Below are 26,355 nucleotides of genomic sequence, written 5' to 3' on the forward strand. Positions count from 1 at the left end.
CAGCTGTGCTCTCCGGGGCTCGGCTCCTCCATACCGACCTTGTGCCTAAAGAGTTTGCTAAAGGTGCCGTGGCCCAGCCTGGGGCTCTCTGCCTTCTTTTTCTTGCCTCCTTTGGGGGGGGATTCTGCCGCTGCCTTCGGGCCAGGCTGGCCCCCAGGGCCCTTCTCCACCTTGGAGCCCTTGTGCACAACAGCAGGTGAGCGTTTAGTGCGGGTATTTGATTTATCAAAGACATCATTCCATCACTCACACGCGTGGGGTTAAAGGAAAATATTCCCTTTTAGCTTCAGCAAAACAAAAGTCAAGGCAATCCACCTGATTCTAAATTAAATCACAACTTTCCCTCTAAAATCTCCACTAAACTGAAATCTAAATCCCACAAACTTCTGTCTTTTCACATCATGAAGAAGCAATTTAAGATTTATCATTTCAAAACAGGCAAATATATAAATCTTTGTAGGAACCTTCAGTCTTTTTTATTGCAGCATAATAGGGACTTTAAAACATTTTATATAATGCATTATTTAGGAAAAGGGCAGTGTGAATATTCATGATACTCACTGCCTAAAATATTTCAAGCTTGCATTAATGTCCTTGAAATTAATTCATTAATTGTTCAAGGTCTCAGGGTTTAAAGCAGGAAGATCCTTTTCATTACTTGGCATGGAGGAGGATGAAGGATTATTCCTTGATAATTCTTGGGAAACTTGGGAAAACTTCACATAGCAAAGCTTTACCTTTAACACACTTAAGTTTGTTGGTTTGTTTTTTTTTTTTTTGAGGAAAAAAACCCAAACACTATTTCAGATCAGCAAAAAAATCTGCAGCTTTTCTACGTGGAAGCTGATAAATCAACCTCCTAAACCTATTTTCCCTTTATGAAAGTACAAATGCCATATCAGATAAAGGAATTCCCAGGAAAGAGAACTCCCATTTAATCTCCTGGAAGGAGTTTGCACATCCTGCAAGTCACCTGGATTTATTTGCCCTGCCAGGTGTGCCAGCAAACCAAACCCACCCAGAAAATTCGTGTCCCAATTACAGCAGCACCAGCAGTCACCTGGCACTGGGGCAGGGATGAAAACTGGGTTGTTTCCATCCAAACCGGATTATTTCCATCCAAACCGGATTATTTCCATCTAAACCAGATTATTCTCCACCTCTGGAAAGAGTTCAAGTCTCCCTGAGACTCCTTTTGATGATTTTCAGAGTTATTCAGAATTACTGAGAATAATTTTCAGATTTCTCCAGAATTAAATCCCTCGTGTACTCACCAAGAGTGCTGCAAAGACTGATCGTTGAATAGGATAAAAGAATAAAAAAATAGGAGAAAACCCCAAAATGTTGTGATTTTGGCTAATATCTGCATGGAAAAAAACACTTCCATTTTTCGGGTTTATTCCTTGTTTTTTAATAAAGTTTTTTCAAGGCAAAAGGAAAACTGTTCTAAGAGCAACAAGAATTTTTTGTGGACTCAACGTTTTCACTGAAATTTTAGATTAAGGACAAGTCAAAGAAATAACCAAAAGTGACACCAATCATCACCAAGCTTGCAGAAAACACAACAGATTTTGGTTGCAATAGATGATTTAAGAACTGCACTGTTTAGTCTCTTCCTTTTCAATTTATCCAGGGGAAAAAATATTTGAAATTACTTTAAATCATGACATCAGCTTGGGAAAAACCACAACAAAATGAAGAGAAAATCTCTGTGTGAAAAGCACATAATGACCAGTGAACCAGGAACTGCCTACCTTGTCTTCAGAATCACTTTTGGCTTCAGCTTTGCTTGGGGAAACCTTAAAAGAATTTGAGAAAAAAAAGACTCATTCAACCCAGCCTTTCAAAGGATCCAAAAGATAAGTTTGAAATCAGCAGGTTTCATTTGCACAAAGGGAAAATACAAATATTGCTTCCCTGGAGTGGGAAAAATGACAATGCAAATATTTCTTGAGAACAGCACAATGGCTAAAATGAAAAACTCCTGGATTGAATATTTACTATTCAAGCTTATAATCAATTAATAAAAATGAACTTTTAGAGGTGATACAGAAGGAATATCGAGCAGAAACTCTTTGAGGCAGTTAAAGATCTGTGAGATCAGAAATGAAGTTTGCACTGTCCCACATCCCTCACCTCATCCAGTGTCCAGGACACAGAATATTTTACATTTATTTCTATATTTTTATATAATTTATACAATTTTTTCAATTCCCATGGGGGACTTTTGGAGGAAAGGAAAGGAAAGGAAAGGAAAGGAAAGGAAAGGAAAGGAAAGGAAAGGAAAGGAAAGGAAAGGAAAGGAAAGGAAAGGAAAGGAAAGGAAAGGAAAGGAAAGGAAAGGAGAAAGGAAAGGAAAGGAAAGGAAAGGAAAGGAAAGGAAAGGAAAGGAAAGGAAAGGAAAGGAAAGGAAAGAAAGGAAAGGAAAGGAAAGGAAAGGAAGGAAGAGGAAAGGAAAGGAAAGGAAAGGAAAGGAAAGGAAAGGAAAGGAAGGAAGGAAAGGAAAGGAAAGGAAAAGGAAAGGAAAGGAAAGAAAGGAAAGGAAAGGAAAGGAAAGAAAAGGGAAAGGAAAGGAAAGGAAAGGAAAGGAAAGGAAAGGAAAGGAAAGGAAAGGAAAGGAAAGGAAAGGAAAGGGAAAGGAAAGGAAAGGAAAGGGAAAGGAAAGGAAAGGAAAGGGAAAAGGAAAGGAAAGGAAAAGGAAAGGAAAGGAAAGGAAAAGGAAAGGAAAAGGAAAGGAAAGGAAAGGAAAGGGGCAGAACTTACCAGAGTTTTGAGGAAGCTCATGACTGAGCCCTGTCCTGCAGCTGCCTGGGGACTGTCCTGCTCTACCTGTGCCCCGCCAGGTGCTGCAGCAGCCGGGCCCTCCTCACCTGCAGAGTCCTGCCCGAGCTCCTTTCGGGTGCACTCATCGATCTCCTAAAAAAGAAAGGGGGGACAGAGGTTGCTCGGTGCCAGCTTGCCCGATTGCCGCGTGGAATGCAGAAGTGACTTTTGTGACTCGCTGGGAGTCACAACAGCAATTCCAACCATTCCTGGCCAGCCCACGGGCTCAGAACAATCCAGCATTTATCCCTCTCCATCCCCTCGTTCCTCAGGCATTCAGCACTTGCTGCTGCTCGGGGGGAATGTTGTTCTCAGCCACAACAAGCACAAGGGCGAGCCCCCAAACTCCCACTTTTCCTCTTTTCAAGGCTGAACTTGTGAAAAATGTGAGTAAATGCTGAGATTTTGGGCTCTGCCAGCTCCGTGGCCGAGTGCACCACACAAAGATGCCTTCTGATTCTCTAGTTTGCCACGCCAGGAAACATTTTATTATTATCAAACACAAACATGACACACATTAAAAGGAGGAAAAAGGCAATAAATCGAAGTAATTCTCCTGAACCAGATGGAGCTGCCTCTTCTCTTCATGGAATTACAGTTCCCAGAGCCCCAGAAAGTTTTCCAGTGCTCACAAGTAGGTAATACTAAGAGACTTAATTATTATAAGGTTTTCTGTTTAGATACCTGGACAAGGGTCTGGTTTTTAAAAAAAACAGCTCTTGAACCAGTTTTGGAGAGTTTGGCACTCTCACGTTGAATTTACCTTCCATTTTTGGCCCACTTTTGCCTTGTGCAGGAGAGAATGACATCAAAGAGTGTCTAAGGTACATCAGGAGTTTTTTTCCCTAACCAGCCCATTATAGCTCAGCGCTTTTTTTTTGGTGGGGAAATATTCGAATAAAAGCTTTCTAAAGAACCTTTCCCTGCGCTGGGTGATTAAAACAGCACCATAATTGTATATAATATGGATTTTTTTAATGTCAAGAGTGGAAGGAATAGACTTTAAAATGCTTTAAAACTTCAGAGGGGTCAGGAGAGCTGGGCATGGGAACACAGGGAGTTAAAGTGTACATTGGATGCCAGCAGGGACTTTGTGCAATTCCCCCACCCACCAAGTGGTCCAAGCTGGCCCAGGAAGCAGCAGAGCAGTGCTGGCATGGCCAGCAGGCTGCTCCAGGGTCTCACACTGCACTGTGTGCAGCTGCCAGCCCCAGGGTGGCCCCAGGAACAATCTGTCCCATGCAGGACACACGTGGCCATGGCATCCCAGAGCTCTGGTGCCATGGAAAATGCTGGCTCTGCTCCACGTGCTCCAGGAACAAGGGAGGCAGGGCAAGGAGGAGGGCTGGTGTGGGGCTAAACAACATCAGATTTACAGCCCAAGTGCTTGGTGCCAACAAACTCCTTAGTGCTGGGTGCTATCCAGAGAAATAAATAGATTTAAAATTTTTTTTTTTTGAATTCTAGACAAGCCCGAAGCCCTGGCTTTGGGATGCATTTCAGGAGAGAGCTGCACTCAGCTGTTTGCAGCACCTCTGGCTGATCCAGGACATCTCCCTCACAAAGGCACGCTGAAGAGAAAGGCACTGCAGATCCTGAGAATTGGGGCCATCCCAAAATCCCTGAGCTCCAGCCTCCCAGTGAGATGGGCCCCCATTTGGTGTGCCCATTTCAGGGTACACTTTAACTCCCTGTGTTCCCCAGTGCTGGCACTGCCCACCCCATGCCCAGCTCTCCTGACCCCTCTGAAGTTTTAAAGCATTTAAAGCCTATTCCTTCCACTGGTAACAGAAATAAATCCATATTATATACAATTATGGTGCTGTTTTTAATCACCCAGAACAGGGAAAGGTTCTTTTAGAACATTTTTATTCTCTTTTTTTTCCCACTAAAAATGACCCCTGCCCTGCTCCAGGATCCCTCTCTGTGATTCCCAAGCCAAGGCTCCCCTTGGCTACAGAGAATCACTCAAATCTGGCCCTGGAGAGGGGCTGGGATCCATCCTGTGCTCCCATGGGAATATTCCTGCAGGAAGGAGGCACAGGCTGGGACCATGAGCACAGCAATCAGGCACACGGAATGCACAGCCCCACAGAATCACGTTTGCTGAGCCACAAAAATCACAAAAGCCTCTGTGGCAGCTCCCTGCTCAAAGCCCTGGGGGTAAATAATGAAAGAAACCCCAGGAATAACAGAAGATCAGTATTAGGAGTTAATAGATGCTATGTAAATGTTCAATTTCATGTCTTTGAAAAGCTAAATTTGGGGGTAATAAACACCTTAAATATACTGTAGTTTCAGTTCAGTCATCAGGAAAAAAAAAAAAACAACCCCAAACATATCAAAAGAATGTATTCCTGCCAGCACTTTTGTTTGCATGAATCACGGCTCAGTGAAACATTTCAGGCATATAATTTATCTTTTCTTTGGGCTTACATAGTAAATGCTTCATGAATTCATGAATTCTGCCTTGTTTTAATTATGCTGCTCTCTGAATGTAGTTTTGTAGACCACAAAAATAAAGAGTGGCTCAGCAAACACAGAATGTTTGTGCAGCTCTTAAGCTACAACTGTGGAGCCTCTCTCTTACTCACCAGCAACGCTGTTTGTTTTGTCTTGGGCACTCAGTGCAGGGGAAACTTTGCTTTTAGCATTTACAGATACTACAAGTCATAATCCACAAAGGGAAAAAAAAAAAAAAAAGAGAGAGAGAGAGAAAAAAAAAAAAAAAAAAAGGAGCTGTTGGCAGCGATATCTTGATTTTTAGTATGATTATTTGGTAACAGTTTGTAGTTACTACAGTAACAGTAATTAAATTAGGCTTGGTCATTCTCCCATCCAGCAGGAGAATTGGAACTTCAGAGGAACAGAAGGCAACTGTGCTGCAAGGCAGAGCCCCAGCCTTTGTTTTTAGGGATTGAGTTAAATTTGGCACCACATTGCAGTGTTTAGCTGATGTATTTTCCCCAGAAAAGGTGCTTAACTCTTCTCTGCCCTCACCATATATTCCTTTTCATATCTGAAGAACCAAGGACAAAATTATAGCCCAACAATTCAAGCAGAAGGTTAAAATTCCTCTCCCTGTGATGCAGATCTGTCACTTATTTACACAGTGGTCCCTGATTTTGTGAGTCCTCAAAGATTTCCATGTGCAGCTTTAAGAACACCCCTAAGAGATGTGGAGGCATTTCTGATAACCAGACCTGTCCCTCAGAATGTTCCTGGATTCCCAAAATCTGCTGGGATCCTGCAGACACCCCCAGACAGACCCAACCCCACCCATGGCTCAGCAGTGCCTGGGATTTCCAAGTCATTCCATCAGGGATCTCCAGGATGTCCATGGGTACAAGGGGGGGACTGGGGCAGAACTGCAAATCAGCAGGAATTAATAAGAAATGCAGTTATTGATGGAATAAATCTTGATCTGATGAGCAGTGCTGCCCTGTTTGAACTGGGGACAATGATTTGGGTTCTGCTCTGTGCCTGATCTTGCTCATACAGCTCTGCCTCACCTGAGCTTCCAACAGCACTGCCTGTCCCAGCAATGTCTTACTCTGAATTTTAGTTAAAACTGCTCCAAACTGTTCTTTCCTTAGACTTTCACCCCATTCCCTCAGCTGTGACCTTCCCCACTCTGTCAATGAAAGCAGTGTCACTGCAGTGACAGTGAAATAAAAAAAAACAAAAACGAGAATTTGGCATTTAGTGGGAAAAAGAGACAACTCCTGCAAGCCACGGGGAAGGCTTGTGGGTGTGTGATTGTCAAAAATATCTGCAGGAATTGGGGGGTGTTGAAAAGCTTCATTCTAAGAGGCTGAACACAGAAGTGCCAGTGTGCCCTGGACAGAGGATTAATTTCTAATTATCCCCTCTGTTCTGCTTAGGTGCTGAATGCCTTTATGGATTCTTTAAATGTGCATCCTGAGCTGTGTGAAACACCAGCGATGGGAGCAGGGCAGGGTTGAAAAATGCAACTGTTTTTTCTTAAAAATGAACCCTCAGAAAAATATTACAATGTGTACATTTATACAAGGAACGTGATCTTTAAATTTGAAAAGGTCTAAGATAGAGAAGACGAAGATTAAAAATAAAAGAATTTCAGGGCAACTTGCAATGCTGGCAGTGTAAGCAGTGAGTATCTCATGAGTTAAGTACAACACTACTCAAAAGATCAATGATCACCCTCTTATTTGTAAACCTGAATTGGCCAATAAAAGCAGTTATTAAAATGCTAGTTACACATTGCTTTTTCCTTCCTGTTCCTGACATTAGACAGAGTTTCAATTTGATCACCAATTCCTGTATTCCAGCTCTCCAGCAGAACTCAGAGTTACACCATTATCCCCTTCCTTTTGCTGTAGTTAATTACCTGAAACATAATTTTATAACTCCCTTACTGACATCAGACTCAGCAGGAAGCACAAAATCTAAACTCGTATTAACTTTCAGCTCCTCTGACCAGAGTGCTCATTCAGTTAAGATCCAGAATTTCTTAGATCACATTCCTCATCCTGTAAAATAATTTCTAATGAAATTTTCCTTGACTAGAAACATCCCAATAAGCTGGAGTACAAACATTGTTGCTGCATAATATTCCTTATTTTGGTGAATGGGCTATTCAGCATCTATTGCTGGAGGAGCAGGACTATTTTAAAAACCGGCACGAACACACCAAAGAACTTGTAGAGAATCACCCAGTGTCAAAGGCCAAGGTCCTAAAGCACAAAAAGCTGTTTTTAATTTCAGGTATTTTTGTTTTCATTTGCAGCTGGCAGCTGTTCCTCCCGGCAGCCAGAGCTGTGTTGCCCAAACCTTTTGGGGGATTATAAATGAAATTAAAGTCACGAGACAGAGCTTCCCTCCTCGGCCACAGGTTCATCTTCCACACCTTTGAGGTGTTACCTGTGGTCACTGCAGGGACAGCACTGATTCACTCCCCTACCCCCATGGACTTATCCCACTCCGCCAACATTCCAAGAGTTTCCATGGGCGAAAATGAAATTAATTGGTTTTTTAACGAAGCACTTGCCTTGCCCAGCAGGGACCCCGTTGGGCGCTTTCCAAGCCCTGCCTGCCCTCCCTCGGGGTCACCCTCGTGTTCCCCCCTTGCCCTTCTCCAGCCTGAAGATCCTGTCCAGGAATGTCACTGGCTTGTCCTTTGGGGGGTGGCCACATGGCGTCCCTGGGGTGTCCCCGTCAGCTGGGTGTCCTGCAGCGGGGATTTCTGGCCCTCCGTGCCCCCAGCCGGGGCTTGCCGCAGCCCCAGGGCACCGGGAGCGGGCACGGCAGGGGATGGAGATGCTGCTGGTCCCTCGGCTCGCCCTGGCACAGCCCCGGGCACGGGCCAGCAGGGAGCGGGGGCTGGCAGCTGGCAGAGCCCTCCTGGCAGCGCTCCCGTGCTCGGCTCCGAAGAAACGGCGGCATTATCCCGGGCAGGAGCTGCCTGGGCATCCTCTGCAACACAGGGGAGACCCCGGGAACGGGGTACAGGAGTTATCCCCAAGAAACGGGGTACAGGAGTTATCCCCCGGGAACGGGAGACAGGAGTTATCCCCCAGAAACGGGAGACAGGAGTTATCCCCCAGAAACGGGAGACAGGAGTTATCCCCCAGAAACGGGAGACAGGAGTTATCCCCCTGTAATGGGGTACAGGAGTTATCCCCCAGAAACGGGAGACAGGAGTTATCCCCCAGAAACGGGAGACAGGAGTTATCCCCCTGTAATGGGGTACAGGGAGTTATCATCCAGCCGTGGGGACACAGGGAATGATCCCCCAGCCATAGGGACACAGGGAATGATCCCCCAGCCATGGGGACACAGGGAATGATCCCCCAGCCATAGGGACACAGGGAATGATCCCCCAGCCATGGGGACACAGGGAATGATCCCCCAGCCATGGGGACACAGGGAATGTTCCCCCAGCCATGGGGACACAGGGAATGTTCCCCCAGCCATGGGGACACAGGGAATGTTCCCCCAGCCGTGGGGACACAGGGAATGATCCCCCAGCCGTGGGGCACCAGCAGTCACGGCTGCTCAGGCTGTGCTGAGCCACTTCTGAGATGGGGAAGAGCACACTCAGGACCCAGGTGCTGCTGCTCATCCCCCAGAGCTGATTTTTGCTTCCCTGCACCCTGAAATCGGTGCAAGTTTTCCCCTCTGCTCATCCCCCAGAGCTGATTTCACTCCCCTGCCATCCCTCACTGAAATCAGAGCAAGTTTTACCCCCTGCACAATCCCTTCTCAGTGTCAAACTCAGCTGCCAGCCCCGTTTGGCACTCCTCAACCCAGTGGACAGCAAATTAAAATTAGTGATATGCCATAAAAGCCAGCCCAGTAAAACTCGAGATGGTTATATATCAATTTATCACCCTGTCCTCTGTCAGAACTAAAGGAACAAAAAGAACAAAGAGCAGCAGGACTGATCCCATTTCCTGGCTCACCAAACTCTGTGCAGTCAGAACTGATTTCATTCATTTTTCCTCGCCTTGCTGCCTGCTCTCCTCAGTGCAGCTCCTACCTGCACTTCTCCTTCGCCTGAGGGTTATTTTAAACCTGATTTGAATACTGAGAAATCACATCCCAGTCAGGTTTCTTATCCTTATCTTTCTCTTTACATTTTACATTTCTTCTCTTTACCCACAAACTGTGGCTCAGAATCACATTTCCTCCCCCAAAACTCACACAAATCACTCCGTGTGTACACATGTGGCCATCACACCTTAGATGCAAAAACCCTTTTGATTTAAAAGTATATTTTATGATTTTATAAAACAATGGTTCTTTGATAACACAGCTGAGGTGAAAATCCCTGGTCTGGGATTCACAGACAGGAAAATGCAGCTCCTGCTTTACACAAGACAAAAGAAACAAGAGACAAAAGAAAAATAATCTTGCTTGGATCTGTTTTGTGGCTGGGAGGCAGAACCACACATGATGTGGTGTGAAACCCCAATAATAAAGGGTCTTGTCAGAGGTAAATCTCACAGCTCCCCCTGAGCTTCAGCTTCTCCTCCTTACTTGGACTGGAATATGGATCTGATTTCCCTGTCAGTCATCACCACATTTCAAGGATGAATTCAGATCTATTTAATTATAACTGTGGAAAACTGACAGGCTCAAACCAGCTTGCTGAATTCAAACAGGAAAATTGTCAGTTTCAATGCAAAATTGAAATGATTTCAAATTATAATTGTAATAGTCTAGTCAATATTATGCCTTTCACTTTTTCCTTTAAGAGAAAGAAAACCCCAGATACCAAAACTCCTGACTGAAACACGTCTTCCACACAGCACAGATCTTCAGTTTGAAATTCTTTGAGATTAGGAAAACAGAACAATTTTAGCTCCCAGCTTTCAAAGCTACTCCTTGGCTTTTCACAGAAAAATTCTCCCAGTTTCCTTTCCCACCTCCCCAGGGATTCTGGACAATCCCACAAAACACCAGCAGGTCCTGGGCTGATGTGTCAGGTTGTGTCTTCCCATGGCAGCACCCAGGGATCCTGGGACATTCCTGGGAACACCAGCAGCAGAGCAGAGCCCAGGGCTCAGCCAGGAGATTCTTTTTTCCATAACCTTCATTCCATGGCTGAGTGTCCCCACTGCACCACAGCCCGGGTTGGTCCTGATGAGCAGCAAGTGGGATTTTCCATAAAGCCCAGGACCATGGAATGGTTTGGGATGGGAGGGACCTTGGGGACGATCCCACCCCACCCCTGCCACGGCAGGGACACCTTCCACTGTCCCAGGCTGCTCCAAACCCTGTCCAGCCTGGCCTGGGACACTCCCAGGTATCCAGGAGCAGCCACAGTTTCTCTGAGCACCCTTTAGGAAAATAGGATTTTTTCCTACAATCCAATCTAAACCTATTCTCTGGCAGTTTGAAGCCATTCCCCGTGTCCTGTCCATCCTCTCTCTCCATCTTTCCTGCAGCTCCTTCAAGGCCACCCTGAGCTCACCCCAAATCTTCTCCTCTCCAGGTGAACAATCCCAGCTGTGCCAGCCTTTCCTCCCAGCAGAGCTGCTCCATCCCTGGCATCATCCTGGAGCCTCCTCCAGCAGCTCCAGCTCCTCCCTGTGCTGGGGCTGCAGTGGGGCAGTGCTGGAATGTGCCAGCATCACCTGCAGGGACTTCACCCAAATATCTGCCATAGCACCCCATAGCTGCCCCCAGCACCCCACAGCTCCCCCAGCACCCCACAGCTATCCCAGCACCCCACAGTTACCCCAGCACCCCACAGCTGCCAGGACCTGGCTCCCAGCTCCTCCCCTTGTTTCATTTTTAATGTGCCTTTTGCTCCCTCTTCATGTTTTGGGCACCAGAGCTCCTGAGCACAACCTGTTGTGGCAGGCAAAGAGATTCCCAGTTTCTGGCCACACGTGAGAATTTTATTTCCTGGATTCTTCCTCTGCTGTTCCTGTGAGGAAGCAACTCCACTGGCAGAAATCCTTGGCCAGCAATATCCTCCTGGGATATTTCATGAGCACCAGTTTCAGTTTCAATGTCCTGACAGGCACAGTTAAAATACAAATTACAGCTACTCCAGCACCTATTGAGATACTCAGCTGGGGCCACTAAGGATCTCTTGTAGTTTCCTGAGCCTCCTGTAATAATGTTTGAAAAAGAACTTCTAATTATAGTTGGAAACTTGGGAAGGAAGCAAAAATCAAAAACACTTCCCCAGCTAAAGAAAGGAGAAACAATATTCACTGGAAAAGAATTGTAAGAGATGCTGAACTTCTGCTTTATGTAACAGATAACAAATGAACCACAGGAAAAGTGGCTTCAGCACAAAAATAGGGATGTAAGCTCAGCATTAAGAAAACCAGCTAAACAAGCAGCAGCTCGTGAGCCTGTGGAGCTCCTTTTATCTCTGATTATCATGGAAGGAATGGAAGCCCTGGACAATGTCACTGCCATGGGCTCCGTGTGTGTTGTGTCAGCTCCAGCTGCTCCAAGCAAAGCCTCAGCCAGAGGCACAGCAGATCCCACCAGGGCTGGGCTGAGCTGCACTGAACAGGCACACAAACCGAGGGAGAAAAGCCTTGAAATTCCAATATTTGGGTGAAAAGCACACGATATTTTTGTTTTTAAAGACACACGAGTGCCATTTTTTTTCCCCAGATTTATTCCCCAATTCAGAGGCAGAATCTCAATGATAAGCAAAAAAAACCCCAAATTCTAGGCCAGGTCTTTGAGCAGATCAAAGCTGCTCGTTGTGGCTGAGATGAAAAGCTGCTCTGAAATGAAAATCAATACACAATTTCCAGACTGCATCTCAGGCTACTGCTGCTCGGGCATTTGCCTTTCAACTCTTTAACAAAAGGCAGTCACACTCCAGAAGAGTTGTCTCCCTTTCCCCTTCCCTTCAGCAGGGTGTGCTAAAAAGGAAATTTCGTGGCTGCATGAAGTCCCTCTTCTGTAAGAGAACACTCAAGGAGAATTTTTTTTTTTTCTGGAATTTGGTAAATCAGACCAATTTTTTTTTTCCTTGACTTAAGGAAAAAAATAGAGAAGATCAATGGTTAATGCAATATCACAGAATCATGGAATGGTTTGGGTTGGAGGAAAAAAATAGAGAAGATCAATGGTTAATGCAATATCACAGAATCATGGAATGCTTTGGGTTGGAGGGGACCTCAAAGCTCATCCCATTCCTCTCTTTTGAGTACAAGCCAGCCACAAACAAATATTTTGCTCAGCCATGGCATTAGAGCCACACAACACTTTTTTTTTCTCCCCTGATCTTCAGATAATCATGGAGAAAATATTTTAATGGCCATGAAGAAACCATTAAGGGCTACAAGGCAAAATTTAGCACCAGGAATCCCAACAGTGCAGGACAGCACGGGGTACAACAGCCCTGAATGAATTTCTGCAACAAATATGAATCCAAAATAAATATTCATCCATATCCTTTTGCCATCTTACTCCACTATTCCATGCAAATATAATTTTTTTTTTTTCCTCCAAGAATCCTAATATTAGAATGGAACCAGGAATTCCAGCAGTGCAGGGCAGCACAGGGGGTACAACTGCCCTAAATCAATTACTGCAGCAAATACTAATCCAAAATAAAACATTCCCCCTGCTTTTTCTAAAAAATAAAGAACACACAAATGTCCTTTTGCCATCTTACTCCACTATTCCATGCAAATAAAGTTTGTGCTCCAAGAATCATCTTGTTTCACTAATTTCACTTGCATTGTTATTTCCAGGAATTAATGGAAATAGGGGGGAGAGGAGCCAGCAGCAAGAATAGCAACGATCATTCCCTAAAAACATCCCTGAAATATTTCACATTTCAGGCCCTGCAGGCACAGGAGCTGCTGCAATCAGGATTTCTGTTGGGTTCTGGCTGCTACAAGGCAAAATTTGGCACCAGGAATTCCAGCAGTGCCAGCCCTGAATGAACTACTGCACCAAACACTAATCCAAAATAAAACATTGCCACTGCTTTAAAAAAAAAAAATAAAATAAAGAATACACTAATATCCTTTTGCCATCTTGCTCTACCATTCCCTGCAAATCAAGTTTGTGCTCCAATAATCTTGTTTCACTAATTTCACCTGCATTGTTATTTACCCACAAGTTTCCAGGAATTAATGGAAACAGGGGGAGAGCAGCCAGCAGAAAGAACAGCAACGATCATTCTCTAAAAACATCCCTGAAATATTTCACATTTCAGGCCCTGCAGGCACAGGAGCTGCTGCAATCAGGATTTCTGTTGGGTTCTGGCTGCTAGCAGGAGTTGCTGAATGGGATTTATCCTCTGGGACAAAGGAGCTGCATTTTCACTCAACTTTTCTCTTTTGTCATCTCTTTAACTCCTTTGTAATTGGTTTTAGGAGCAGGTCTGCATGGAATTACCACCCAAACCCCACACGGAACTGTTCCTGCTTTGTGCCCCTGCTGCATTTGTGCTCTGTGCAGTGAAAATCAGAGACACAAAACTCCAGCTCTGACCTTGCCCCTTCACCTGTTGCTCACCGAGTGCTTTTATTGCTGAAAGCATACAAAGGTTCCCTTTTTTCAGCTCTGGCTCCATCCAAAATCCTCACTTTATGCCCCCAAAAAAGCTATTTATTTATTGCAGTATTTCATTTCAGAAATACTACCGACTATGTTTCCCCTAGTGATAACTTCTATCACTTTTATTTCTCCAAAACTTTGATTACATTGCACAAACATGGAGATTTCAATTGTCTCTCAATGAGTTACACTGCTTTTCAAACAGGAAAAAAACTTAAAATCCAAGAAACATCGACACAGAAATGTTTAATTTCTCAACTTGCTACTTAAACTGATTTAGCAATTACATTAATTAGGTAATCCATTTAAGTAAAGCAGTCCCATATGCTTCATTTGACATATGAGGAATAAAATGTCCATGTATTTTCTAGGTCTTCAGGCAGTGTAAATCATCTGGCTTTTATTTCCTCCTCAGAACGCTGCTGATTTACACCAGAAAAAAAACACAGAGAGAAGCTTTGCTGGTAGGTAACTGCTTAAAGTCACTTATGATGGGATGGCACTGAAATTTGGGCCATGGAACAGAGATTCTGAGCTGTTATCAGAACCATCTGCACATCCCCACACCAGCTTTTGATGATTTGAACCTAAATTTAGATTTTTCAAGTGCCTGTGACAGAGTGAGCGAATTCTCTTAACAACAAATCATAAAATATTTCTCTCAGCGTTGAAATAATAAAGCGTTTTCTTTCCTCGTAAGGGTGAAGAGGAACTGTTGGGTTTTATTTATTCCGAAAAGAAAAGAAACTGGAGTGACAGCGAGAGGGGCTGAGTTTCAGAGCTGTGAGCAGGGGTGGAGCTGCTGGAATTCAAGAGGTGCTGAAAAACAACAAGAGCCACGTGGATGTGGATGAGAGCGACTGCCCTTGAATTTGTGGCGATAACTTCTCAGAACTACTTGGAAAAGAATTTTTAATGCTCAGGCCATGCAGTTCACAGCAGGATTTTGGGGTGGCAGCGCTGGGAGGGGGCTCAGCTGCAAACCCCTGTGAGCCCACCCAAACTGGGCTGAAATGGGATTAACTCCCAAACAATGCTTTCCTCACACCCCATCAACTGTCCCACACCCAGTTCATCCATTAAAGGGACTGAATTTATTTCATTCGTGTGCAGGGAAAGAATAAATTACTCTGCTTTATTCTAAATTCTCTAGAATCTGAGCTCGGGAGCTGAATTCTGTTAAATTTTGTTAAATAGCTGAATTTTGTTAAATAGCTGAACTTTGTTATGAAGCTCTCCCTGGGGATTTTAGATGGACCCTGCTCTCTTCAGGAAGGGCTGCAGCCTCCAAAATGAGAGCAAGGATGGTTTCTGTACATTAAATATTCACTAAGGCTCAGCTGAGGATCAGAAGGGGCCAAATATAATTCTGATTTCACAACTTCACTGCAGCTTTAATTCCTGCCACTCTCTGGTGCTTTTCCCAGCCAATCACTGTTTTAAAACAAGACAGAAAAATTTTCCCTATATATATTTAGTTATTAATAAAGAGCTGCTCAATATGTTTTAAGTCCAAGCAATGCCCCACAGGACCAGAAAAGAGAGAATGAGATGGAAATGTTCAGATGGATAAGGATTCTATCACGAGTAAGGCTTCTCTACAATTTCAGTTGTTGGAAATTGCTGCTGAGAAGATCAGAAATCTGGGTTCACATAGAAAAATGCAGAGATGGTTTCTAGGACTTTATCATGGACATGGGTTTTTTTTTAGCCCTGTCCAACACATGAACTGTTCTCTTCTTGTAAAACATTTCCTGGTGTCCCCCAGAAACCCCAAACCTCCAGAAGAGTCCATAATCCCCCTCCTGCTGCTGCCACTGCTGCATTTTGTCCTTTCCAAGGGCCTAAATTTGGGCTCCTTGCAGCAACAATTCCCCCCAGGCTTGTTGGAGACACAAATCCCACCAGGAATTCCCCCAGAACCTGGGCAGAGTTTGTCACAAAGCTGGCAGGGACCAGCACCAAACCAACCCTTCCCTCTGTAAATCCATTTTTGGGGGGGTCAGGGCAGAACCAAATCCCCAGAACTATTAACCAGCATCCAGAGAACTTTGGAAAGAATTCCTTCTTTTTCTTTTTTGTTGCATTTAAACTTCCCAGCTTCTGCAGAAGCACATTTACAAGTGAGAGCTGAAACATGGGCACATCCCCTAATTCAAAGCCATGCATTCATATTTATTATTCCTTCAGTACAAACCTTCCCAGGGCACTTCCAACCCCTTTCCCAGTCCTTACCTTCACCATTCAGTGCCAGGGAACCAGCAAACACCACAGATCCATTTTGAACACTGTCAGGAGACTCGGGCAGAGGCTGAAATAACAAAGAACAGAGTTTTTAGGACACCAAGGGGGTGGAAATGGCCCTGGCAGCAGCCAGGGGAGGTGGGATGGGGTTGCTCACCTGGTAGCTCTTCACTGTGCAGGTGTTGTCATCCTCAGCATCCTCTGGCACACTCGGGGTGTTCCCCATAGCTCCTGGGAGAAAAAAAACACCAAAATCACCCTTTTTATGTCATTAATATGAATTCACTGCCTAATTGTGGTTAAGAGACAGCCAATGGGGCCAGGCTGTTCAAACCCCTGAAATCCCACCTGCCTTCCCAAGGAACCTGATCCAAACCCAGGGTGCTCAGGGCTCACAGCTGCTCCCCAAAAATGGCACAAAGCAACCAACTTTTCTTGTTTGTGGAGGCAAACTGGCTGCAGTGACACCTGCAGAGCTCCTCAGGGCTCAGGGGACAGCAGCAGAACAAGGCTCAAAATCTCTGCACAAATTACAGCAGATTTGTGTGGTTTTGTTTGGTTTTTATTTAATAAAAGGCAGAGAGAAGGAAAAGAGGCAGCATGGAAAGGCATCACACATGGAAATCCTGAACTGCAGCCTGTGTACAAATTCACATAAATCTTCTGGGGGTTTGTTTGGTTTGTCTTTTCCTCTTAATTTCAAATATATTTGGGGCTTCTCTTCTCTTCTCTTCTCTTCTCTTCTCTTCTCTTCTCTTCTCTTCTCTTCTCTTCTCTTCTCTTCTCTTCTCTTCTCTTCTCTTCTCTTCTCTTCTCTTTCTTTTGCTAAAACTGAGAAAACTTGCTACACAATCCTAAATATGATCCCAAAACACCAAACTCTGTTGTCTGCTGTGCAGTGTCCCAGGCCAGGTTGGATTTGGTTTGGAGCAGCCTGGGACAGTGGGAGGTGTCCCTGCCATGGCAGGGGTGGGACAGGATGGGCTTTAAGGTCCCTTCCACCCCAAACCACTCAGTGATACAGAAAATATCCATGTGTGTGCTATTTCTGCCCAATTTTAAAGAAAAATGACAGGTCACTGCCACCTATAGACAAATGTGAGCAGAGCAGCAAACGCTGATGAAAACAGAGGATGGGATGGAGCTGGCAGCGTTTCCAGCTGCCAGGCAGGTGATGTCACAGCTCTGCCAGCTGATTGTCCCCTCTGCAAACCAGCACCTCCAGCCTGGAATTCCCATGGAATTGCTTTTCCCCGAGTGTTTATACGGCCAGATCTATTTTTCTCTCATTTCATACACCGTGTCTTGAAGCTGAAGTTGTTCCAAGTGAAGGCAAAGAGGTTTTGTGGCAAATAAAGGAGCTGTCACGCGTGTTTGTGAGTTAGAAAATCATGGAATTGCAGAGGAATTTGGTTGGAAGGGCCCTCTGGAGGTCACCCAGTCCAAGCCCTGCCAGGCAGGGTCACCTGAGCAGGTGACACTGGACCTCACCCAGGTGGCTTTGGGATGTCACCAGAGAGGGAGATCCACGCTCTCCCTGGAGCTCTCCCAGGGCTCTGTGGGAAGAATTCTTCCTCACATTGTGAGAGAAAATTTGACAATTTTTATAGAAGACAAATTTTGAGGACTGAGAGGGGAAAGAGATGATTCTGATACAAGAACATTTTTCAAAAAGAGAGGAAAGCCCTTAAAAGTCAGAAGGAGCTGGATAATTCCTATCCTTGGGCTTCCCTTCTAGGTAGGTTTTGCACCAAGTTCCAAGGATATTGTCCTTGTGGGGACTCCCCCAGGCCAGCTGGAATCCAGCCCAACTGGTTCCAAAAGGAACATGAACTACCAGATTCTCCAGCTCTGAAACAATCCCTTTCCCAAATTAGGCTTCACTGCTTCCATTGTAATGCAGAAAATAATTCAAAAGGAAAATAAATGTATTTTTAATTGGTTTTAGTGTTATGTGAACCGTACCGTGCCAAGTTCAAGGCTTGGGAAAATCCTCCTTTTTCACTCTCTCAAAAAATCATTGCTTTGGTCCTGGCAGAATGGTAAAAGCTTTGAAAATATGAGAGAAAATTACAGCAAAATCTATGATGTGCAGTGTGCTGCTTAAGGCAGCCAAGCCTCACCTTCCTGATGCACTGACCAGCCTGAAATATTGCAATCACCCGTGTCTATTAATGCCAAAAATCCACAGTTAACTCCTCACTAAAACTTACCATATGTTGCATTTAAACATCACAGAAAATAATCGATTTTCCTGCCCTTAGAACCCAGGTTGAGGACATGGCCGTACCCAGGTTTAAAAGCAGAATTTTCAGCTCTGATTGACGCGGAGCAAAGCAAGGACTGAAAATGGGGCAGAGTTGGGAAATTCTGCTTACCTGGAGCTCAGCTCTGCCTTGTCCTGCAGGGAGAGGCTCCTGGGCCACGTGCTGGGGATGGGGAGAGCAGGGCCAGGTGGCTCCGAGCCCTGGCACAGCTGAGGACAGCAGGGGACACAGGGGACAGCAGAAGGGACAGAGCAGGAAGGCTCGGGATGAGTCAGCTACGGCAAACAAGGAACACCCAAAAGAACACCTCGAGTCCAGCCTGGCAGGGGCTGGGCATGCAGGACGGGCTGAATTACAGCCCTTGAGGCTCTTGGGACACTTTTATACAATTCTTTCAGCCACTCCACACTGGAGCCAAGTGGGAGAAGGGGAATAGTTCAAATATTCACGCCCTGGGCTCTCAGGGAGGGGACAGCTCCACAATGGCACCAGGTGAACAATCTGTGCCAGTCTGGCTGGGGGCAAGGCTCTGCCCCAAAGCTCTGCTGTTCCTCCCGCAGGAAAAGGCACGGCCAAGCCCAAATCGAGAAAACAAAACTTGCAGGAGCTCCCAAGGTCCTCGAGCACGGGCAGGGCAGCTGGGACAGAGCAGCAAAAAGCAAACGCAAAAAATGGTTTTGCAAAAGCAGAACACGGGAAAAGCCAAAGCAGCAGCAGCAGCAGAGCTGCACATCAGGGAAAGGAGGGTGTGGAGGATATAAAGGATATGGAGAATATGAAGGATATGAAGGATATAAAGGATTTGGAGAATATGGAGCAGTTACCTGGGGGAGAGGGGCCGGGACAGCCTCTGGGAGCCGGAGCTGGTCCAGGTGAGGTGCTGCTCCCCCAGGAGGGTGTCCTGTCCCTGTCCCTGTCCCTGCTCTGCCCCACAGTCAGCCCAGGGAGTGCTCACAAACACTGGGTGCAAACACAGCCAGGGTGGAGCAGCCCCGTGCCCCTCCCCAGCCCTCTCCAGGTGTTTTCTGTTCTGAGCTCTCCGGCCACCCCAGCCTGCTCCAAGGATCCCTGCCTGGGGGGCAGCCCCTCACCACACTGCCTCGGGATGGGGACATCGTGCTGGACACCCACAAACCCCTTCCCAATGTGCAGTTTTCCCAAAATGCAGAAAAACCCCGAAGTTCTTTTGCTGGCACGACTGTTCGCTGTTGTCAAATTGTTCCTGATCCCCCCGCAGTGTGCACACTGACTAAGTGCTGATATTTCCAAGCCATTGTCACGATTTGTGCTGCCTCAGGTGAGTCACAGAGCCTACACTCACACTGGGGGTGTCTGCAGCAGGGAAAGTTTTTTTATTCTGTTTCACAGCACCCCAGTCAATAAAACCTGCCTTTGGAAAGGGAGGTTTCCACAGGCACTCGAAACACCAAGAGAAAATTCCCAAAGTTAGGGTTTGAAAGGAGCAATCCCTGGGATCTGATTCCTGACTGCATCATCCAGCTGGCACTTTTATTTCAGAGCAGCTTTATAGGTTTGGGTATAATTCTGTTATTAATCATGACAAAGCAAGGAAAACAGCTCTGTCACGAGGGCTGTGCTGGCTGAGGAGGGTGTCAGGTGTTCCAGGGATGCTGAGGAACCTGCAGGGGTGGGAACAGAGCAGGAATCTGCACCCAGCACCCCAGCAGGGCGTGGGGAGGGAGGGGAGATCCTGATTCCTTCATTTTTTCCAGCACTGGGTCATGAATCTTCCTCATTTTCTCCTGTCTGCTACAAGCTCAGGTGATATCCCAGGAGTTCAGCCTCAAAATCCCACCCAGGGACAGAACATGATTCAGGAATGGTTCTGGATTGTTCATGTTGTGCTGGGAACAGAATTTATCCCTGGGCTGAGGCACAAAATCCCAGCCTGGCTGGGAAATCACTCACCCATGCAATAGTGCTGGACTAATTGTCCTTTTTATTTTTATTTTTTCATCTTTCTCCCCTGGTTAAAATATTATTGTTAAGTGATTTTGAAATGCAAGAGGTAAATATTTAATTCTGAAATGTTTCATTTCTGTGAGAGGTGGTCATTAAAGTCACTGTAAGTTTGCCCCATATTTTGCCTTCCATGGATCTATTTGCTCCTAAAATGTCTTCAAATTCAGCCTTAAAACCTTAATATTCATAATGAAGAAATATTTGGATTCTCATGTCCTTCAGCTGTGAATATAAGAACAACAGTGCTCCTTTTCCTCAAAAAATGGCTTTTCCTTGAACTGAGCTTTATCCTGATTAATTTTTCCCAGTTGTGTGGACAATGAACCGTCCATTCTTTGAGGTGTCTTTCAACTCTTTAATTTTCTTTTCCAGTAATTTCAAAGCCATCCCATGTTTTCATCAAGGGCAGACCAGAGTGGCACATGGTGAGTTTTGTTTTCCCAAACTGGGAATTATTTAGCTGGGTGGCAGCCACAGAAAATCATCTCCAAAGCAGATGAAACTGTGCTGCTGAAAGCAGTTGAGTTTTCAGCACTCAAAATGTTATTTTTTTTCTTCCTAAAAATCTCCAACGAAGCTGTCACCAAATAAATCTTCCTCCCTCCCCTGCAGGAAATGCTCAGCTCGTGCATCTGACAGCTGCATAAAACTTCCTGTTCATTAATAGCACGGAGCAATTATCAATGATTAACCAGCTTCTTTTATTGCTGTCCAGAACGAGAGCCAAGAGCATTCAAATATTGACAATCGAGGAGCAGATGACTCCTGGGCTGTGTTTGCATCTGCTTTTGCCACACTCTGGAGAGGGGCTGGTGTGAGCATGGCAGGGGAGGGTTCCCATCTGGCTGCTGCTGGGAGGTTAAATCCAACTTGTCAGGTTGTTTTCTTTAATGAGCCAAGCAGCTCATAGTTGATATAAAGTTGTTTATTGCAAAAACAACAAACAGTGTCAAAGGAAAAAGCAAAGTAAAGCAAAAGGCAATGGCAAAAATCAGCGGCAAAAAAGAAAAATGCAATGGCAAAATGCAATGGCAAAAAGAAAAAAGCAATGGCAAAATGCAATGGCAAAAAGAAAAATGCAATGGCAAAAAGGAAATGGCAATGGTAAAATGCAATGGCAAAAAGGAAATGGCAATGGTAAAATGCAATGGCAAAAAGAAAAATGCAATGGCAAAAAGAAAAAGGCAATGGCAAAAAGCCATGGCAAAATGCAATGGCAAAAAGCAAAAGGCAATGGCAAAAGCAATGGCAAAAATGTAATGGCAAAAATGCAGCAGCTCTCCCAGTGCATGTTCTTACATAGAAACTTCCCAACAGGCTAAGACACAAATTCAAACCACTATTGTTTAACCTATTTATTAGAATTCTGGTTTCTTAGCACTCCAGGTTACATATAAACTACACATATGGTCTATCTTGTTCTATTTTAAAAATGTAAGCAATATTCTTACCATAGCTTTATTATGTTTAAAACAATGTTCTTGGAGCCTCCACAGAACCCCTAATAGCTAAGACTGCTTTTCAACCTTCACTAGAACTCCAACTTCTACACTGGTATCTAAGACCTTTTACTGACTAAATGCACTTTAAACCCATTCTACTTATTTACTTAAGCTTGCTTATACTGAAACTTAAACTTAAACCTCTACTTTATGTGTGAGTGGCTTAACACACTTCAATCGATCTAAAGGCTTTAATTCCATCCCTGCACTCTGATCTCTCTCTGAAGAATTCAGAGACTCCTGACTTATTGACTCCAACAGCTGCTGTCGAGGTTTATTCAGCAGAGCAACAAAACCCCCCTGGCAGCACGAGAAAGGAGGGACAGAAGGAACCTGAGCTGAGCAAAAAGCAAAATTAGGCATCACTCCAGTGGAGTTCTGACAGTTTGGAACAAAATATAAATGAGGTTTTGATGTCTCACTCTGAAGAGGATGGATGGAGTGAATCACGGATTTTTTTCCCAACATTTGCATGGGTTGATGGATCCTGGATCCTGGGCAGGGAGAGCTGTGGGAGCCACCTGAATCCCAGAGCCAGCCCAGCCCTGGGCCTCTGAGATCCACAGGGTCGGGCTCTTCACATGGAGCCTGCATTCCTAAAACTCTCTGAGTGGCACCTCTGAGGGTCACACTGTTGGTTCCACCTACTTAGAGAACGTTTCCAAAAAATCCCAGGCAGTGCAGTGACTGATGCTGTTACACAGCTGGGGCTTCTACTGCTGACAGGCCCCAAAATAAGGTGCTGGCACTCCTAAATTCCTGATATCCATCACAAAATCCATAATCCCTGGGACCATGAGCCACGAGCTGGGAGGCTGGTGCAGAGGTAAAGTCATGCCCATCACCCCAGCACCACAAACATCCTTTTTGGTGAGGAAGGAAAGCACATCTGAACTCGTGTCCCTGCAAACCTGAAAAGCCTGGCTCCGAGTTCCAGGGAAAACTGTTTCTGCTTAAGTTCTGCTCGTGTTCTGAGCTTTATTGGGTCTGGCTCCTTTACAGCTGGTGCTTCCTGGGGATTGCCCCAGTTATGCTTTCAGCAAGTCGGGTTTTCCTGCTGTCTCTTCCAGAGCTCCCGTTCATGGCTGGATCTGTCTCGTGTTTCACCAATGTGCTCTGACTGGGTAATGAAAAGGAGAGAATAATTGCAGCAGTGCAGGAGCTCTGGGGAAGCAGCACCATCCCTAATTATTCCCATGCTGCCCTGGTGAGGCTGCAGCCCGTTCCTGTGGTCTGGCTCTGCAAACAAACCTCCCCCAAACCCAGAGGAATCCCTGCAGATCCACGCTGGGCTGGGAGCAGCCTCTGGCTCACACACTCCAGCTGGAGCTCAATGGGAAACATTCCCTCATTCTGCTTCCCAGAGATGCCTGAACAGCGTTTTTAAATGATATTTCAGCCTCGAGTTTCTGCAGACTGTGAGTCACGGTGCTGATGTAGGAAGGGAGCTGCTGATCTGCTTGTCTCTTCTTCCCCCATCACAAAAACCCCCCAGGTTCCTGCTGCCACTATTCTTCTGTTTTTAAAGAGGGAGAATTACAGACTCTACACCAGCTATTTCTCCATGTGGGAGCTTCTAGAACAGATAAAAGGTTCCTGTGTCAGGATTGAGACAGAGAGTTATTGTAGACGTGGTGCCTCAGTGGGTGGAACAGGCATTTGAACCACAATTATTCTCCTGTAGGAGCATTTTAAGTCTCTATCAAAAATGCAGCGACGATAACAACACTATGTCAAATATTCCCTTCCTTCATGCAGCTCCTGCACATCCTGGCTCACAACATTCCCCAGCTGGCTCTGCTTTCCCCTGTCAGTGCTTCACCTTTCCCAATACCAAGCCTGAAATATGGAAAATTTAAGGAGCTGCAGCTACTAAAAAGAAAAAGAAGTGAAAAAAAAAAAAATGTTCTTGTAAACTCTGTATTTAATTCTTGCCTTTAGCGAGGAAGCAGCAGGTGCATGAGCGTGGACCTGCAGCAGGGGAAGGGAATGATGATTTTTGGGAGGTGTTTGATCCACGTGGTCAGGTCTAGGATATTGTCCTGTCCTGAGCCAGGCTGAGCCTGCTCTGATGGGGTGTGGGAACAGCAGAGCTTTGTCCTGGCACATCCCTGGTGCCAGCTGGGCACGGCTGAAGCCACGTCCACACTGCTGCCCTCCTGCCACGGGCTGGTTTCAAACCCTTGTTTCCCCACCCTCGTGGATTTGGGATGGGGAAAAAGTCTAAATTTTCTTCAATTTTCTTAGGACTTCTCCCAAAAAAAGGCATTGATGGCCTTGGGCACCTTGCCCTGATGCTCCCTGCTCACCAGGGTCACCTGGGAGGAGCCTCCCTGCAATTCCAGCTGTGAATTCCTGCAGCTGCCCTGGAGCTCAGGGTTAAAGCTCCTCTTCAGCACAGGAGAGGCCCACAGGTCACTGCAGGATTAGGACAATTTTTAAGAGCTAATTTTTTGCCCTGGAAATTTGCCAATTAGGGCAATAGGAATCGGTTTTTCTTCTTGGGAAAATCTGATTTGCTGAACTTCAGCCGAGTGGAAAGGCAAGGATGGATATCCCTGCTCCAGTCCAATGAAGGGATAAAAGCTGTGGGAGGAAACATTAATCTTAGTGAGGGATAAGAATTTGATATCATTTTATTGCTGCCACTGCAATATGATCCAGGAGCTGTGCCAGCTCTGTCCCTTTCCCTTTCTGAACTCTGCTGGATTACTCAGCAATTCTGCATTGCTGAGAGCCAAAGCTTTATCCCAGGAGAATTCCAGGAGAATTCCAGGATTCCTGAGCAGCCCTGTCCTTCAGCACAGCTCCCTGGCGGGCAGTGACATTACAGCAGCACATCCTGGGACAAACAAAACAGGAATTTCAGGCAGCACAGGGTAAATTGGGAATCCTCCTGGATTCGTGAAACCACTGTTTCATGGAGAAAAAAAAAAAAAAAAAAAAAGAAAAAAAAACTTATGCACCTGAGGATTTTGTTGTTTTATTGATTTCAGTGGTGCCTGGCTTCGAGTGCATTTAGAAGTGTTTTGATAGGTTTGGGTTTAAAAAAATAATTATCACTGTGAGAAAATTGTCAATATTGCAAAAAGAGGCAAAGAGGAGATATCAAATATTCAGAATTCATAGTGCAATTCGAGGATCTACAGCCTAACTCACTGGCAGTAAAATCAATAATACCCAAATCCAGCAATATCCTACAGTTTTGGAGGGGATAATATTGCCAAGTAGGAACTTCGTGACTCAATTAAATATTTAAAAGTGTAATCCTCAAAAGCAGAAGTGGGAGCTGTGCTTAAAGAAGGTGAGGAGCTAAAAACCCCTCATTTTAATTCATCCCATCTGAACTCAGAATTGGCTAAAAAAAAATAAAAACGTTAGAAGATTTTTAGGGCTGATGCAGCTTGGAGCAGTTGCTCCTGGATTCAACCCCAAATGTGACATTTGAGCTTTAAATGGAGAAGATTGAGCTCGTGTGAGTGCAGCTCTCCAGCGGTGCCACTCCTGAGCAGGACCTGACTTGTGCTCCATGGCCGAGGCTTTTGCCCTTCCCATAAAACATTTCATTCTTCCCTTCATTTTACTCACTTGTAAAAAGCAATTGCAGCTTTAAATCGGACATTCTCAGCAACAGCGGGCAGAGACGGCCCAGGGATGCTGAGGGGTGCTCAGGGAAATTCTGGGATGCTCAGGGATACCCTTGGAATCTCCGGGACGCTCAGGAAGTTCTGGATGCTCAGAGATGTCCCGGGATACTGAGGGCTGTTCCGGATTCTCAGGGATGTCTCGGGATGCTCAGAGAAATTCAGGGATGCTCTGGGATGCTTCGGGATGTTCCAGGATGCTCAGGGATGCTCAGGGATACCCATGGAAGTTCCGAGATGCCCGCCAGTGTCAGCAGGTGGCGGCGTTAAGCCGCGCTCAGCGAGGAGATGCTCAGTGCGCTGAGCCCAGCGTTTTACCCCAAAACGGGAAATTAATTTAATCCTCCTTTCCTTTCCTTTCCTTTCCTTTCCTTTCCTTTCCTTTCCTTTCCTTTCCTTTCCTTTCCTTTCCTTTCCTTTCCTTTCCTTTCCTTTCCTTTCCTTTCCTTTCCTTTCCTTTCCTTTCCTTTCCTTTCCTTTCCTTTCCTTTCCTTTCCTTTCCTTTCCTTTCCTTTCCTTTCCTTTCCTTTCCTTCCTTTCCTTTCCTTTCCTTTCCTTTCCTTTCCTTTTTCCTTTCATTCTGGCCATTATTTACACAACTCCATTTGTGTCCTGCCACTTCCAGGGCTGAAAACATTCCTGCCTTGCCTTTTCTTCCCTGGCAGAAAGTGCCACAAGATAATCAACCTCACTCTTAACTTTCTGACCCTTTTCCTCCCTGCCAGAAGATGTGCTAAGATAATCAACCTCAGTTCTAAATTTCTGGCCATTTGGGACTCTCTGGAGCAGCCTTGTGCCTTCCAAACCTTTCCAGGCACTCCCAGCCACTTCCCCCCTCCTGAAAAGGAATTTTCTGTCTCT

The 26,355-nt window shown here is 45.4% G+C and overlaps 1 protein-coding gene across 1 annotated transcript in view; it reads right to left on the reverse strand.

Annotated features, from left to right (window-relative positions):
• The window catches only part of BCAS1 (brain enriched myelin associated protein 1), a 35,706-nt gene extending 19,377 nt beyond the window's left edge, over positions 1-16,329 (reverse strand). The window contains 9 exon segments of the mRNA XM_088175226.1: positions 39-179; positions 1,755-1,799; positions 2,764-2,916; positions 5,824-5,842; positions 7,971-8,170; positions 8,172-8,221; positions 8,224-8,277; positions 16,090-16,165; positions 16,256-16,329. Coding sequence (XP_088031352.1) covers positions 39-179; positions 1,755-1,799; positions 2,764-2,916; positions 5,824-5,842; positions 7,971-8,170; positions 8,172-8,221; positions 8,224-8,277; positions 16,090-16,165; positions 16,256-16,324 — 807 coding nt within the window. The 5' untranslated portion in view covers positions 16,325-16,329.
• Between the last annotated feature and the right edge of the window lie 10,026 nt (positions 16,330-26,355).

This window comes from Sturnus vulgaris, chromosome 17, assembly GCF_052056855.1.
Source record: "Sturnus vulgaris isolate bStuVul1 chromosome 17, bStuVul1.hap1, whole genome shotgun sequence".
Taxonomy (NCBI): domain Eukaryota; kingdom Metazoa; phylum Chordata; class Aves; order Passeriformes; family Sturnidae; genus Sturnus; species Sturnus vulgaris.